This window comes from Eleginops maclovinus, chromosome 24, assembly GCF_036324505.1.
Source record: "Eleginops maclovinus isolate JMC-PN-2008 ecotype Puerto Natales chromosome 24, JC_Emac_rtc_rv5, whole genome shotgun sequence".
Taxonomy (NCBI): Eukaryota; Metazoa; Chordata; class Actinopteri; order Perciformes; family Eleginopidae; genus Eleginops; species Eleginops maclovinus.
In genome coordinates this window covers 1,201,223-1,218,350 of record NC_086372.1, presented here as the reverse complement: position 1 = coordinate 1,218,350, position 17,128 = coordinate 1,201,223, and the positions used below count along the sequence as shown (strand labels likewise).

The 17,128-nt window shown below is 42.6% G+C and overlaps 3 protein-coding genes across 4 annotated transcripts; 2 read left to right on the top strand and 1 right to left on the bottom strand.

Moving 5' to 3' along the window:
- LOC134860865 (uncharacterized) lies at window positions 1-3,798 on the bottom strand. Its single transcript, XM_063877716.1, has 8 exons — window positions 3,597-3,798; window positions 3,463-3,500; window positions 2,759-2,968; window positions 2,613-2,678; window positions 1,024-2,495; window positions 705-842; window positions 310-421; window positions 1-163 (listed from the first exon to the last, which is right to left on the bottom strand). Exons 1-8 carry the CDS (start codon window positions 3,662-3,664, stop codon window positions 90-92), a joined length of 2,178 nt encoding a protein of 725 aa, XP_063733786.1. The 5' UTR covers window positions 3,665-3,798; the 3' UTR covers window positions 1-89.
- Window positions 3,799-5,314: 1,516 nt separating this feature from the next.
- LOC134860834 (adrenodoxin-like) lies at window positions 5,315-11,704 on the top strand. Of its 2 annotated transcripts, XM_063877659.1 has the most exons (7): window positions 5,315-5,568; window positions 8,239-8,363; window positions 8,626-8,755; window positions 9,024-10,140; window positions 10,541-10,613; window positions 10,705-11,338; window positions 11,543-11,704. In XM_063877659.1, exons 1-4 carry the CDS (start codon window positions 5,438-5,440, stop codon window positions 9,127-9,129), a joined length of 492 nt encoding a protein of 163 aa, XP_063733729.1. In that variant the 5' UTR covers window positions 5,315-5,437; the 3' UTR covers window positions 9,130-10,140; window positions 10,541-10,613; window positions 10,705-11,338; window positions 11,543-11,704. The 2 variants fall into 2 exon arrangements, with proteins under 2 accessions (XP_063733729.1, XP_063733728.1); XM_063877658.1 differs by lacking the exons at window positions 5,315-5,568; window positions 8,239-8,363; window positions 8,626-8,755 and having other exon boundaries at window positions 9,983-10,140.
- A 946-nt stretch (window positions 11,705-12,650) lies between these two features.
- On the top strand, window positions 12,651-16,756 carry LOC134860833 (growth/differentiation factor 8-like). Its single transcript, XM_063877656.1, has 4 exons — window positions 12,651-12,886; window positions 13,083-13,411; window positions 14,053-14,423; window positions 14,619-16,756. Exons 1-4 carry the CDS (start codon window positions 12,783-12,785, stop codon window positions 14,997-14,999), a joined length of 1,185 nt encoding a protein of 394 aa, XP_063733726.1. The 5' UTR covers window positions 12,651-12,782; the 3' UTR covers window positions 15,000-16,756.
- The last annotated feature ends 372 nt before the right edge of the window (window positions 16,757-17,128 follow it).

Sequence of the window (17,128 nt, the reverse complement as noted above, 5' to 3'; positions counted from 1 at the left end):
TAAAATGCCATGTTTTAATCAACAGGATGCAGACGATGGAAACATATTCATCCGTCAGATTGTTAAGGATGGTTGTTTCTCTGCGGTGTTCATGCAGTGATCTGGTATGAGCAGATGGACGCTCTCTTCAGGTCACAGTCGGCCGCCGTCCACCAGCTCTCATCTGCAAAAAGGGTGGAGACAGAGTAGGCCTACTAAAGTATCTACATAATGAGTTTCTCCGATCCATAATAAGTTTTATTATTCTTATTCTACATATTTATTCATACCACTTACTCAGCAATTGGTGTGTGTGTGGTGTGTTCTTACCTATCCTGAACATCTCCACGCAGACTGGTTTATCAGTGTGGATGTTGGGGTGTCCCGGCATCCAGTCGCTGTAGCTCCAGTCCGACCCGTCTACCCATGAGGCCTTCTGGTTCTGAGGTGTGCGAAATATAAGTACATATGATTAGGACAATTAAACTTTTGTGTGTCGTTTGTTTATTTATTTTACTGCCTGGCCTTGTTACAGTGACAGAAACAGATGCAGCTTTTCAAAATAAAAGCTCACAGGTCAATGTTTCACCAAGGTAAGACTAACACTATCTGTCCCGTTGATAACATATCTGATGGCACTCTCCTTGGCCTCGGGTTCTGTGTCACAGTACACGGTCATAAAAAGTGTGATAGCTTTTCCAAAACATTTATTCTGGAGGACTTGCCTTGACCGTGCCTCCTAGCCACGTCAACACCGGGTTGTTCTCGCCCCCGTTGGTCGCCAGAGACACCAGGCGTGAATGCAGATCGCTGGTGGTTACAGATGCAAGCTCAGCGTTTGGGGCGAGAGATCTGCATTTGGCCTGGAGACACAAGTGTGAGATTTGGTGGGAATGGGGTCAAGAAAGTACAGAAGCATTTAAAAATCAAGAATCTATTATCATAAAACAGACAGTGGATCCTGTGTACCACATTATCTTGTTATATCAAGAGTTTATTTATGTAGTATCACAGTTATCACGTATTGGATGAAATGGGTCTAACCTGTGCATCTTGGAAGGTCAGCCGTGTGGGATTGAACTCATAGCAGTTTCCATTGATGATATCCCCCTTACATGCCACTGTCTTTGTCTGGAGCTCGGAGGTGGAGAGATCAGTTCCCTGTCTGTAATCATCTGGGATTGACATCATGGGTTCGGTTCCCTGTCTGAAACCATCTGGGATTGACATCATGGGCTCGGTTCCCTGTCTAAAGCCCTCTGGGATTGACATCATGGGCTCGGTTCCCTGTCTGAAACCATCTGGGATTGACATCATAGATTTAGCTTCCTGTCTAAAGCCCTCTGGGATGGACATCATGGTCTCGGTTCCCTGTCTAAAGCCCTCTGGGATTGACATCATGGGCTCGGTTCCCTGTCTAAAGCCCTCTGGGATGGACATCATGGGCTCGGTTCCCTGTCTAAAGCCCTCTGGGATGGACATCATGGGCTCGGTTCCCTGTCTGAAACCATCTGGGATTGACATCATAGATTTAGCTTCCTGTCTAAAGCCCTCTGGGATGGACATCATGGTCTCGGTTCCCTGTCTAAAGCCCTCTGGGATTGACATCATGGGCTCGGTTCCCTGTCTGAAACCATCTGGGATGGACATCATGGGCTCGGTTCCCTGTCTAAAGCCCTCTGGGATGGACATCATGGGCTCGGTTCCCTGTCTGAAACCATCTGGGATGGACATCATGGGTTCGGTTCCCTGTCTGAAACCAACTGGGATGGACATCATGGGTTCGGTTCCCTGTCTGAAACCATCTGGGATGGACATCATGGGTTCGGTTCCCTGTCTGAAACCATCTGGGATGGACATCATGGGCTCGGTTCCCTGTCTAAAGCCCTCTGGGATGGACACCATGGGCTCGATTCCCTGTCTGAAACCATCTGGGATTGACATCATGGGCTCGGTTCCCTGTCTAAAGCCCTCTGGGATGGACACCATGGGCTCGGTTCCCTGTCTGAAACCATCTGGGATTGACATCATGGGCTCGGTTCCCTGTCTGAAACCATCTGGGATTGACATCATGGGTTCGGTTCCCTGTCTGAAACCAACTGGGATGGACATCATGGGTTCGGTTCCCTGTCTGAAACCATCTGGGATGGACATCATGGGCTTGGTTCCCTGTCTGAAACCCACTGGGATTGACATCAAGGGTTCGGTTCCCTGTCTGAAACCCTCTGGGATTGACATCATGGGCTCGGTCCCCTGTCTGAAACCCTCTGGGATTGACATCATGGGCTCGGTCCCCTGTCTGAAACCCTCTGGGATTGACATCATGGGCTCGGTTCCCTGTCTGAAACCCTCTGGGATTGACATTATGGGCTCGGTTCCCTGTCTGAAACCCTCTGGGATTGACATCATGGGCTCGGTTCCCTGCCTAAAACCTTCTGGGAGATGAGGAGCAGAGGGTTGCTCCACCCGGACCCAACCACCACCACCGTTCTTCTGGGCTGGAACATGTTCAGGGACTGGAAAGCAGAAGACATTTAGAGTAAGCAGCTTTGTTTAGTGATATTTTATTAAATTGAGTGGAGATTAAATCGTTGTTATATTTCCATGTTTATTTAACTTGGTATCTTCCTCACCCTCATTAGTCAGCAGGTGTCTTCCCTCCATCTCCTCAAATCCTTTTAATAGAGGACGGATGAGAGCTACAGAAAAAAAGAAATGCCAAATTGAAAAACCCAAAACCTCTTTAAATAGTTACTTCCAGATTAAGTTTGATACATACTGGCTCTCCTTTCCATCTCACTGAGGTGTTCCTGCAGCAGACCAGTGTTCAGGTCCACAATGAATCTCCTGGAGGGCTCGGTACCTTGTCGGAAGTCAGAAACTGGTTCACGCATGTCAAAGAATTCGGTTCCCTGTCGAAAGCCATTGGGGAGCTGGTAGGTGGAAGAGGTCTTCTGCAACCTTCCTGCAAGTGGAAGAGCCTGGAGGCCTGTGAAGGGTGATGTTAACTTTACGGTAAGACGTTTTAATTTCACTTTGCAGGTTGAGAGGGGTTGACTGAGAGATACCTGCCCTTTATATCAATATTAACCAGAAAAATAAGTAAGCTTTTCCACTGTGTAATAATCAATAATGTTCAAAGTGTCATTATGACTTCGTAGTTGTCGAGCCAAGGCAATAAAGTACGAGGGCAAATAATTAATATGACAGGGAAAAGGTCATAGTCCGTCAAGTACCTAATCAAATATATCCAAATAATTCATGAAAAACATATAAATACAACATAAACATTCTGCTGTAAAATAAAGGTCAGAAAGTGTTTTTAAAATCATTTATTTATGCTGAATTTAATTGAAAGAATACATTTTATTTCTTTAATTTAAAAGATGTTGTGATAATAAAGTGGCACACAAATTATTATATTCTCTACAAATGTTTTGAATCAGCATTACTAGAAAGAAAGAGGAATGGGGGAAATCTTACCCGACAGCGTCAGGAACAGCAGCACGAACTTGAACATCCTTTAATAAAAAGAGCAGCTTTAATCTTCTGCACAAAGCTCTGTAAGCGAGTGTAAATCTAGGAGCTGTTGCAGTGACAGTGTGTGTGTTGCTCACCTGAGACAGCAGTGAGGAACACTTGGAAACACAAAGGTTACCTGTTCATATATCACTGTCCTTGTCATAAACACCTGGAAGGAGATAAGGATTTATCTGGAGATATTTGATGCACTTTACCCACAGGTTTTGAACACACCGCTCTTCTAACGTCAGCTGATCCTTGACATCTTGTTGTACTGTACTGATTCTGTTTTCCAGGTGTTTGTTGTGGTTTGCTGAATGCGTTTGATTGAGGTTTACCTCAGTCAATATTGTGAATGTGGTCAAAGACTGTGGAGGTCACTAAAGGTTGTTTGCAAGTACTGTAGACCAAAGTGAGTTTCACTGCATGATGTTAAAGTCCAAGGATTCAGCAGGTTATAATCTCTGACTCCACCTGGTGTATAAAGAGTGCACTGTTGATGAACAAACTATATTATTTAAATAAGAGCTTTTTTGTGAGGGAATTATCAGGAAAGAGTGATGAGTAGTCGGAGTTAATGCTTAGTTTTACATTAGCTAACTAATCAAACATATCATTGGTTTTAATTGGGTGTATTGCCATACTGATGCAGGTCTAAGTAATTATACAATGGTCTTCTAGTAAACGTGACCTCTGTCTGATGTTTTTTCCTCAATCCCTTTACCAGGAGAGTGTGTAGAGGTCCAAATGTGGAAGGCTTTGACCTTTATTGAGCAACACTTTTTGGGGCAGAGCATTTTCTGTTGGAGGCATCAAGGCAGCCACAATTAACCAACTGGCAACAGGAACTTTGTTTGACTTCCAAAATAAAAGTTATATCTGAGAAGTAGCCTATTCAGATATTGTACTTGAGTAAAGTAGAAGTATTCAGGTCTTGTACTTGAGTAAAGTAGAAGTATTCAGGTCTTGTACTTGAGTAAAGTAGAAGTACTCAGGTCTTGTACTTGAGTAAAAGAAGAAGTACTCAGATCGTGTTCTTGAGTAAAAGTAGAAGTACTCAGGTCTTGTACTTGAGTAAAGTAGAAGTACTCAGGTCTTGTACTTGAGTAAAGTAGAAGTACTCAGGTCTTGTTCTTGAGTAAAGTAGAAGTACTCAGGTCTTGTACTTGAGTAAAGTAGAAGTACTCAGGTCTTGTACTTGAGTAAAGTAGAAGTACTCAGGTCTTGTACTTGAGTAAAGTAGAAGTACCAGAGTGTAGGAATACTCTGTCACAGTGAAAGTATTCTAAATGTTCCTCCAGTGAAAGTAGAAAGTACTCTCCTCTAAATGTACTTAAAGTAGCGACAGTAAAAGTAGTCATTGTCTGATTGGTCCATTTCAGAATAATATCTCTGATATGTTTTATAATGATTGATCATTAAAGTGTTCTCAGAGCTGGTAAAGGCGCAGCTAGTTCTAATGGCTTTGTATACTGCAGGGTAGCTGCTGGATTTACTGCAGGTGAACTACAGTCTGATTTAAGGGCTGATTATATTTACCATCGTTCATCCCACACTAAAGTGACTATGTTCATGGGGGCCCCCTGACGTATTCCAGATGTTGCTATGCAACATCCTATGGCCCACTATTCTCCCTGAACAACATCTTCTCTGCAATCAATTCAAATACTCAAGTAAAGTACAACTTACTCAAAAGTGTATTTAAGTACACTACTTTCTACTAAAAAGTGTCAACACGTTTATCGCTAAAGACTTTATTTTGAAAGTGCTGACAGGATGATGGTTCTGACGTAAACGTTACGAACGTTACGCAACCAACGTGACAGTGACGGAGTGACGTAATGCAGCTAAAACAAGCTACCTTAGCTTAGCTTGTGCTTCCTCGACTGCACTGGACTGTTTTTCTGTGTGTTCTGCAGGTCGGACGGGTTCTAAAATGGCTTTAGTGACAGCTCTGAGAAGACTAGCTCATGTGAAGTTAAGAGAATACGCATGGAGGACGGCTGCAGTCTCCTCTGGATCCTGGCTGAGGAGTCAGAGGAGTTTTACCTCCGGACACTTTCTCAGGTGGGTGTCTGAATACAATCAAGTCAAGTACAGTACTTGAGTACAATTTTGAGGTACTTTTACTTCACTGGAGTATTTCAATGTGTTGCTACTTTGTACTTCTACTCCACTACATTTATTTAATACCTTTAGTTGCTAGGCAGATTAGGATTAATGATGTGAAATATAATCAATCAGGTGTTAGTTCCACTAGCTGCACCTTTACCAGCTCTGAGAACACTTTAATGATCAATCATTATAAAACATATCAGAGATATTATTCTGAAATGGACCAATCAGACAATGACTACTTTTACTGTCGCTACTGTAAGTACATTTAGAGGAGAGTACTTTCTACTTTCACTGGAGGAACATTTAGAATACTTTCACTGTGACAGAGTATTCCTACACTCTGGTACTTCTACTTTACTCAAGTACAAGACCTGAGTACTTCTACTTTACTCAAGTACAAGACCTGAGTACTTCTACTTTACTCAAGTACAAGACCTGAGTACTTCTACTTTACTCAAGTACAAGACCTGAGTACTTCTACTTTACTCAAGTACAAGACCTGAGTACTTCTACTTTACTCAAGTACAAGACCTGAGTACTTCTACTTTACTCAAGTACAAGACCTGAGTACTTATACTTTACTCAAGTACAAGACCTGAGTACTTCTACTTTACTCAAGTACAAGACTTGAGTACTTCTACTTTACTCAAGAACAAGACCTGAGTACTTCTACTTTACTCAAGTACAAGATCTGAGTACTTCTACTTTACTCAAGTACAAGATCTGAGTACTTCTACTTTACTCAAGAACAAGATCTGAATACTTCTACTTTTACTCAAGTACAAGATCTGAGTACTTCTACTTTACTCAAGTACAAGACCTGAGTACTTCTACTTTACTCAAGTACAAGACCTGAGTACTTCTACTTTACTCAAGTACAAGACCTGAGTACTTCTCCCACCCCTGCATGAAGATGCAAACATATACAACATAAGGAAATAAGTTGTAAGAGAAGGTTAAAAATGTAAGGCTTGTGCAATGAATGGCACACTGCAGGATATTATATTTAAAGTGGAGAGCTGTGCAGATCTTTAGAGCGGTAGGGATACAGAGGTATTGCTGCAAACACGTCATCTGTGCACAGAGTTCAACTCCAAACTCCATTCAGAAAAAAAACCTTTATCATGACACACACCTGGCAGGATATACAGGTAGAGACTATGAGACGAGACATGATGTGAAGTGTGTAGATAAATATCTCTGCTTGGATTGGATTACGTTTGTTGTCACAAGGTTCTATTGAGTTTTGCATGTGGAAATATTTATTATTATTTACATTTTCTTTTGTACACATCCAGTTTATTGCCAAATCAGCTTTTGATTTTGCTTCGGAAAGAAGGAGTGTTTTTGCAGAATAAGCACTGCTGGAGAGCGTCGTGAGAGACAATTAAAAATAAAGAAACTCGTAAAGAATGGAAAGACTTGCGGCAGAAAATTGCTAACATTGCATAACAGTGTGTGTGTACGCCCTCAAAATAGAGTGTGTTATCTTAGAAAAGACTGAATGAACCTTGGCTAAAGTGATTCATCTTTCTGCACAAGGATTTAACCAAGGCTCGGATTCCCAGGGTCAAACAACTGAAAGCCAGATTTGACCGGGTTTCCACTGGTCCGTGTGTCAGGGACTTTTCCTCCAGAAGAATAGTGCGTACTGAATCGGTCTCATTAAGCACTCAATGTGCCTTTTATCCATGCTACAACTTAGCTAAGAGTTCTGGTCAATGATTTCAAAGGTTATTCAGATTCCCACAGGGTTTGCTCATTCATGTTTCCCTGAATAAACCCTAGAAACCCTTTGCACTATAAAAGCTGCAGAAAATCCATCTTCGAACCATATTTGCTCCCCATTTATTCTGCTCCATTTCTCTTAATTTCCCTGGGATGTAATTATTTTTATGACTGCACACAACCTTTTGGCACGTTGTGTGTGGAGGTGACCTGGTTCTAAGAGGCTGTACTGGTTTTAAAGTCGAGGTACTCACCCAACGAGGCTAAGCTGATGTAGAATGTTTATCCGTAATGCTGAACAGAGCAAAAACTGACTGACTGCACAATGGACAAGTGTTTGATTGTGCCATACGTTCATGACCTTAAAGTTTATGTAGAGACCTGTAGGAAGTATATTTTCATTAATGACCACCATTAAACAACCAGTTTGTTACAGTAATTAATTAATATCAATCACACGTTTTAAGATTATATTTTAATCCTCTTAACTAACAAGAGATCTTTATTTCAACATATTATTATTATATTGTGGTGTAGTGATGAGCTCTGCCCACTAGAGGGCAGTGAAGTCAATCTTCAGGAACGCTGGTAATAATGTGTGTGTGTGTGTGTGTGTGTGTGTGTGTGTGTGTGTGTGTGTGTGTGTGTGTGTGTGTGTGTGTGTGTGTGTGTGTGTGTGTGTGTGTGTGTGTGTGTGTGTGTGTGTGTGTGTGTGTGTGTGTGTGTGTGTGTGTGTGTGTGTGTGTGTGTGTGTGTGTGTGTGTGTGTGTGTGTGTGTGTGTGTGTGTGTGGGGGTGTGTGTGTGGGGGTGTGTGTGTGGGGGTGTGTGTGTGGGGGTGTGTGTGTGGGGGTGTGTGTGTGGGGGTGTGTGTCGGTGTGTGTGTGTTTCAGGTCAGACAACAAGGTGACGGTGCATTTTGTCAACAGAGACGGGGAGAAGATCACAGTGAAGGGCTCACCAGGAGACTCACTGCTTGATATCGTTATTAATGAAGACCTCGACTTTGATGGCTTTGGTAGACACACACACACACACACACACACACACACACATGATCAGATAAACAGAAAAATAATGAAAACTACATTTGAAAAACTATAATTTTTCATGGGAAAATTATGTTTTCAGCCTCCAAAATATGGAGATTTCACCTAAAAATGTACGTTTTTGTCTGGTTGACTGACATGTTCTGATTTGTTCTGACATTTTATAAACCACATGATTAATCCAGAACATAATCTGTAGATTAATTGATGATAAAAAAAAATGCATTTCAGGGGCGTGTGAAGGAACGCTGGCCTGCTCCACATGCCATCTGATCTTTGATGAGGAAACCTACAAGAGTCTGGGTCCAGTCACAGACGAGGAGATGGACATGTTAGATTTAGCCTACGGCCTGTCTGACACGTAAGAACAAACACACATACACACACACACACACACACACACACACACACTGCAGACCTGTGGAAGTACACAGCTCTATTAATGAGATTATTTTCACCTCAGCTACTTTAAGAGATTAACATTTCTCAGTGTCAGACGAGCTTTCTCTACAAATTACTGTTACTGCATCTGTGCAGCTGTTTTAGATTTAGATGTAGTTTTAGATTAACCATTGCATTTTTGTGAAGTTGTAGCTACGAGACAATAAAGCCTCTCTTCCTGCACACAGATCTCGTCTGGGTTGCCAGATCTGCCTGACAAGGTCGATGGAGGGCATGGTGGCCCGAGTCCCAGAGAGCGTAGCCGACATCCGACAGAGTCAGGACGGATCCTAACGGGCGGCCGGACGCCTGGAGGTAGAGCGGCTCCGAGCTGAGGGACCGAGACTGAACTGCTACAGTACTTTTCCCCCCTTTTTAGACGACTATAGTCCGCTCTTTGTAACCACGATGCGGGACTCGGACTTACCAATAAAGACAAAATCATTTTTGTATGGATTGTAAATCTAGCAGAGATTCTTAGAGGAAAAACTGTAAACTTCGTCTGCAGGTATTTCGACAAACTTATGATATCTGTCTGTTAATCTGTCCTGATATAATCTCTCGTATTGGCCTCAAACACCAGCCTGTCTGTCTCTGATAGTCATGTTTTAGTGTTTGGGGCATTTCAAGTTAATATGAATGCATTTACATGTATACATTAAGTCGTACAAACAGCAGCACAGGACTTAAATGTTTGCAGACAATGCGACTCATATTTTACTCTAGATAAATGTATACCCTTACTATTGTTGGTCTGATCTGATTCTGTATGTAACGTTATAATTACATTATATGATTGTACATAGCTAGATCACACATGTATAGAGTGAAAAATGATGTAATAAAAAGAAAAGACATTTCTAACGGAGTGTGAGAGTCATTACCTCTTTTATGTATTGTAAAAGTGCAACAGTAGGGCTTAAAAACACTCTGAAAGAAGGGCTTTTAGGCCCATTTTAAAAGACTCGGAGGCCTGTAGAGCTCTCTGGTGGTCTGGGAGGGAACCCCATGGTGTAGAGCTTGGTCCTGGAGGTGTGTGGTGAGAGTAGTTCCTTGAGGTAGGAAGAAGCGTTTCCTTGGGTGCACTGATGAAACTACTGATCTTCTCTTCCTCTGAAAGTACGGCTCAACAACCACAAGATTTAATTTGGCTGAGGATCAGATCAATAGACAACGCCTCTCTCTGCAACCTGTTTCGTGACGTGACACCAGAAGAATGCTGATGAGGGAGAAGGGGCTTATTAATTATTGTGCATCGTCTGTTCCCGCAGAGAAGGAGCACTCGTCGCCTTGGAGTCGTCTCGAGTAAGTAAACCGTTTTATTTACTAGAAATGCAAAAGTCGTCGAAGAATGGTGAAGGTTTTTCAAAGTATTTCTGCAAATTATTAGATATATCTTAATGAAACAAGGTGATCGCTTCCTGCATGTTTTGTCACTGGAATATTTGTAACTGTATTTTAGTTTGACTTGATCAAATGCTTCTTCCTGTCAAAGTGTTATTTTTAGGCCAGATTTATTCCTCATATGGTTGAAGAAGTCTTTTAGAAACTTTTTCCTAAAAAAATAAAACATTGGTTCCGAGGAAGGTGACTGTAACCCGACTCACTGGATTTTTCAGAGTGCATTATGGTTTGCCACACCTTTTAATATTCCAGTCGGACTGGTTTAACAGAAATTCTCCACCCCGTCTTCTTTTTTCTTTAGCACTGTGTCATATAAATCCTCTGCCACAAACACAGACATCAACGACAGAAGATGTTCGCGAATACCGACCAAGGTAAGAGCTGACGCAGGTCAAAGGCTGTAGTTGAATCTTGATGAGTCCTTTGAAATGCATCTCTGTGTTTTATTCTGATTATTCTGAACAGATAAGCACCCGTCGGGGTACAACTTTGACCTGGACGATGCCCTGGTAGCGGGTGGACACGAGGAAGGTGGTCACGATCAGCATAAGGACAAGAAGCATGATGGGGATCACCGTGATGAAGGGAAGCGCTATGAAGACAGGGATCGTCATGTAGGGGATCATCGTGATGAAGACCGTGGTAGGGATCATGATGACAAGGATCACTGTGACGAAGATCGTGGTAGGGATCACCGTGAAGGGGATCACCGTGATGAAGACCGTGGTAGGGATCACCGTGAAGGGGATCACCGTGATGAAGACCGTGGTAGGGATCACCGTGATGAAGGGAAGCGCTATGACGACAGGGATCATCGTGCAGGGGATCACCGTGATGAAGACCATGGTAGGGATCATGATGACAAGGATCGCCACAGACACCGCGATGAACGGGGCCATCGTGATCATGACGGCGGCAGTGGAAGCAGAAGTGGCAGCGAGAGCGGAAGTGGCAGCGGAAGTGGCAGCGGCAGCGACGATGGGCACGGTGGTCATCGAAAGCACAAGCACGGCCACAAGCACGGCAACAAACACGGGCGCGGGCATGGGCGCGGGCACGGGCGTGGTCACGGTGGACGCAGGTAGAAAGGTGAATACAGGTGAGAAACAAACATACAACATTTAGTCCTGATCAATAACACCCTTTAAATATGCACGCCATGTTTAATTACATGCTTGTTCCAAAAGGAGATATAACTAAACATGCTAAGAAACAAAACCAGATTCACATGTTTTTATTTTTCCTGTTAAAGTGTGTTCTCCCTTTTAAAAGCACTAAACAATTGTCTGGTTTTGTCTTGCAGGCAGCAGACGCACAGAATCTCCAGCTGCCATTATGCAAAGAAGATGCTTTATTTCTGCACTGCATTAAAATAATAAACTATGCCTTTTTTTCTCAAGCTTACTCAGAAAACATGTTCTTGTTTTCTGGTAACTTTAATGCATAATAAAGATCAATAAAGACATTTGAGGTGTATGAATTAGTGTTTTTGTTGTGGGATTAGTCAGTTTTGCACCTTCAACACTAAACATATGCAGTCTTGGGATGCAGCCAGCGCCTCTGGGTGGAGCGGAGAGTCAGTTAGGACGACAGGTGTTTCAGTGTGTGAGTGAGTCACCACCTTCTGCCATCATGCACATAGCCAACACAACCACACACATCCATTACATTCATATGTTTTGCAGTACAGTAGTTTTGTTTGTGGAACAAATAGCATGATCCAGCATGGTTAACAACCTAATCAAAATAATGACACGCTTTTGGTTTGACAAAGTTATATTTGCATGAGTCTGTTTCGAACATGTTTGACTGTCATACAAACAAATCATTTCTGTGTTGCAATGCTTAGAAATGAGCACCAACTCCAAACTAAATCATAGGTTGCAGACAGAGTCTACATTCCTGCAGCATTTCAGGAGTATTTTCAACATGAACGTCACGTTTAAACTTCAAAAAAAAACTTCATGTAAAAAAAATGATTGAGTTCATATTATATATTCACACTCTGAATCAATGAAAGGCAACTCTTTGTATTGGATCTCCATCTGCCAGCAGATCTGCAGAGCCTGAGTGATGATGTCCTCTGACATCTTTTGAGTGTAATCCAGTATCTGTTTGCTGACTGGAGGAAATAAAACATCAGCTGGAGTTTCCTCTGAACATATTCCCTGCTTTAGGTCCTTTAAAAACACTTCTGTTTCATCCTCTTCCGGTTTGTCGATGACAGTCTCCTTCTGTTGGTCCAGACAGACCCAAGACAAGAATCTGGACACCTTCGATCCCATTTCAAAGACACACTGGAGCAACTGGAGAGGACAGGCATCTGAAGATCATTTCCATGACTGAAGAAAAAGAAATGTTTCATTACCTGCACGGAAAAAACCTCCACCAAGGTCAAATGGGTCCAATAACTAAAAATAAGTTGCATCCATAGTCTGAAACGATTGTTAAAATGCCACAAAATTCCCATTTCTGATCTAGAACACATCCAGCGCCATAAATCAGGTGAAATATTGAGGTGATATTCTAGTATTTTACCCTCTATGTTGCAGCTCCTCTCTGGACTCCCTGCAGGCTGCTTTGATGTTTGGACTGCCTCCAGAGTGGCTGAGAAACAGGCAGCTGAACCTGTTTACTCCTCATGTAGGTGGGTAGGAGGAGCAGCAGCCAACATCCAAAAGACAATATTTAGCTTTAAAGAAAAAGTGTCAGTGTGTTGCTACCTCTTTAAATCTCCCTTGTGATAAAAAAAGATCCTCCTCACAGCCAATCACAAATCCCTGAGTCCTGGGAACAGACTCATATCAGTCAGCGTCACTGCACTGACCCTTTCTTCCCTGCAGGATGCTCCTCTTTGTGGGCCTGACCGTCTTCCTCTCCGCGAGTTGTTCCATGGAGATGAACCAGACCTCCAAGCTGCTGGTGGAGGGGGGAGAGCAGTGCTCAGCCTGCGACTTCCGGGAGCACAGCAAGCAGATGAGGCTCCACAGCATCAAGTCTCAGATCCTGAGTATCCTGCGGCTCGAACAGGCTCCCAACATCAGCCGGGACATGATCCGCCAGCTGCTCCCCAAAGCGCCTCCTCTGACGCAGCTCCTGGACCAGTACGACCCGCGCGTGGAGGAAGAGGACCACGCCACCACGGAGACAATCATCACCATGGCCACCAAGCGTAACTAAACAAAACATATCTGTCATTTCTATTCTTTGTTCTGCAGCTCGACTGAACATCGTGCGTAAAAACACTATCGTAATCCGTGCGTAAATCCTGTGCGTAAAGTTTGTTTCCAAGTAGAAAACGGGACAGTGTGGCGGTAAATGACCATGAAGACGTGTGTAATTATCCTTCTGCTTGCTAACAAATATTATAATCACTTTTAAAGTCTGATTATTTAACTTTAATCTTATATTTCTGCAATTTAACGTGCACGCTGTAAGTGAGTATATCCAAGTGTAAATAAGTCAATTTACTCAGTTTTATTAGATACAACACAGCAGCAAATGGTAGCTAACATGCTTTGGCAATATTGGTCATGTGAAACAATAGATGATAAGTAATTTTATTATTTTAAACCTACAACAGTAACAGAAGAGGAATGGTCATAGGGTCAGAAAGAACTTTATTCTGTCACCTATAAAAAAAAACCCTGAACCAATTTGAGGGAAATCACTAGAAGATAATATGGAAAAGACTGTCGATGAGAGGTTTATTTCGTCAGGGCTGGAGGAAAGGTCAGGCGGTCACCAAAATAAATAGGGTTCATCCTCACAAACCAGAAAATAATTCAACAATTTAATATCAACTTCTTCCAGCTAATCCGGTGCACCTGGAGGAGTTGTCCTCTTGTTGTCTGTTCAGCCTCAGTCCGAAGATCCAACCCAAAAACATCCTGCGCGCTCAGCTGTGGGTTCACCTGCGTCCAGCCGACATAGTCACCACCATCTTCCTGCAGATCTCCCGCCTCAAACCGGGGAGGGAGGGAAACAACACCCGAGTCCGAGTCCGCTCCCTGAAGATCGACGCAGACGCCGGCGCCGGATCCTGGCAGAGCATCGACATCAAGTCTCTGCTGCAGGCCTGGCTGCGCCAACCGGAGAGCAACTACGGCATCGAGATCAACGCCTTCGACTCTAACGGAGAAGATCTGGCCGTCACATCAGTAGAGCCCGGAGAGGAAGGGCTGGTGAGTGTACCAAGACCTGTTAAATTATACTTCAAGAGCACTTTGATTCTGGAAGATCCAAATTAAGTGAATGAAGTTAACCTAACGCCACCTGGGGTCAAAACCAAAGTTCTGACCTAGTGTTTGGCTAATTGCTCAGCATGGTACAAGTGTTTTTTTCTGTTGCATGCCGGCACATTTCCAACTCTTTTCCAGCAACCGTTCATCGAAGTGAAGATCCTCGACAGCCCCAAGAGATCCCGCCGTGACTCTGGGCTCAACTGCGACGAGGAGTCTTCGGAGACCCGCTGCTGCCGCTACCCACTCACCGTTGACTTTGAGGAGTTCGGCTGGGACTGGATCATCGCGCCCAAGCGCTACCGGGCCAACTACTGCTCGGGGGAGTGTGAGTTCATGCACCTGCAGCAGTACCCGCATGCACACCTGGTGAACAAAGCTAACCCTCGGGGCTCGGCGGGGCCCTGCTGCACGCCGACCAAGATGTCGCCCATCAACATGCTCTACTTCAACCGCAAGGAGCAGATCATCTATGGAAAGATCCCGTCCATGGTGGTCGACCACTGCGGATGCTCCTGAGAGAAACCGAGGTGTCTGCAGGATGAAAGGGATGCAAATATTCAAAGCATTTACTTTTCCATGTATGGAGAGCGAGGAGTATTTACAAGGACAATACTTCCAAAAGCTTTTACCAGCTTTACAATATATAGTTATGCAAAATCTAATGTTTTTAATGACTGTCCACTAGTGGGTAAACAATGCACACAACAATAAGTGTCCCTGCTGCTTCATGTCCTCATGTCCTATGAAAACCTGTCCTGATTTGAGCCTTGACCAGAGCAAACCCTGCAGGACTTCTTTCATGTGCGCCCTTATTTTGAAAAACATGAACCTAACGACCGAGCTTACATCGACCTTTCCCTTCCCAAAGCTTGTCTGCAAACTCCTCGCTGTGATCTGTTTTTTTAAGAGCGTAACAGGGATAGGGAGAAATAAATGTTTTTAACCTGACCAGCACAAGGAAAAGCTCTGAAATCAAACACAGTTCTTATCACTGGATTGCATCACATAACATGTTCCTTCTTCTGTGCAATTTCTCTTCTTCATGTTTCCTAGTTTGCATGCACTACACATTCACAGGATAAAGACTGGATGGATACTAGAGTGCATCATTTAACTACGCCTTGTAGTGATACTGACAGACCCTGGTGTACAATTCTACATCACTGCAGCAGGTGAGACGCTGAACCACTAGAGGTCAGCAAAAACACGATGTAAGGTGATGCAAGACATTAAAATAAATGCTACTAGATCACCAGCTACAAACAACATGAGGAGCTACACTGATTTACACAGCTGTAACCCCAAACAAGACCTTTAACTTGAACCCTAATCATACTTTAATCAAGTTCTCTCTGATCTAAAAAGCATCTCTGACTGGTGAAGTAGTGCACAAACACTCAGGGAAGTTTTGGATCCATCTGCCAATTTCAATGTGAGCGCAGAAACTGTGATCTCAGAGGGAGGTTTGATCTCAACCCGAAAGCCATGTGCAGATGTCCTGAGTGCTGTTGTTCTTCACGGGGCTTTCTGACCCAAAAGTCTTTGTTCTGCCGATGGAACAGAACGTCCGCGTTTGTGAGTCTGCAGCCAACATGCAACATGCAAGATTGCTTTGCTTACCTGCAGGAAAAAAAGGCAGATTCAAGCTATTTTTATTGCTTCATTATGCTCAACCCCATAGAGGTGATAGCTTTCATTAAATAAGGCACATTTATCCACTAGAATGAAGATATGCATTGAAGAAAACCTGATTATTCCACTTTAAATCATGCATTTACAGTACATGACTTTAATGTCCCATAATCAAAACTGAAGACCAGACTGTAGGATTTCACCTTCTTCACTGTGATTGCAGATTTATTTCAAGGTCATTTTAATAATACAGATTGTGAAGTGAAGACTTTTAAGCTCTGTTTTTCTTCCTGGCTAATAATATGTTCTTCCAATAAATATTGCTGTAAAAATGTTATTTATATCTGCAGTCAAGAACTTGACCTTTATGACCTGTGTGCTTTTTCTCTGTACATGCATGATCATAAATGTACCATACATATTTAAACTGTGGAGAAATTAATACACGATTATCTATTTTATTATCACATATTTAACCTTGTTGTGGTACTAACAGGCTTGGATGCATTTGTAAATTGTTATACATAATTAACATTTAACGTTATTTTAATTTCATATAGATGTTGTTATTGTTGTTTCTGGGGCCAAATGGGTCACAGTTGTAAACAAGTGTTTATTTCTGCCCCCCAAAAGGCCTTATTGATAAATAAAGTCATATTTTAAATTCACATATGTTGTTAAATGTGGTAATTGTTCTTATTTTGGACAAAATGACTGAATGTGAAAGCTTATTTTTTATTATAAGTTGAGTTTCAGTTTCATAGTTGTACGTCTTTTAGTCACTTTCTCTTTCTCTGAAAACACGTGGTCAGTGGAAGCTCTTCTCATAAGTGTCTTTCCCCCCCCTCCCGGAAGCTACAGATCTTTGCTTTTAATCACATAGATATAGTTTTACATCATGGGTTATTGCCTTTATAGTGTATGAAAACAAAAACATACACATATTAATTATTGATCTTCAACAGAAACCTCTTAAAATACATTTAGTAAAATATTGGTGTATTGTTTTATGG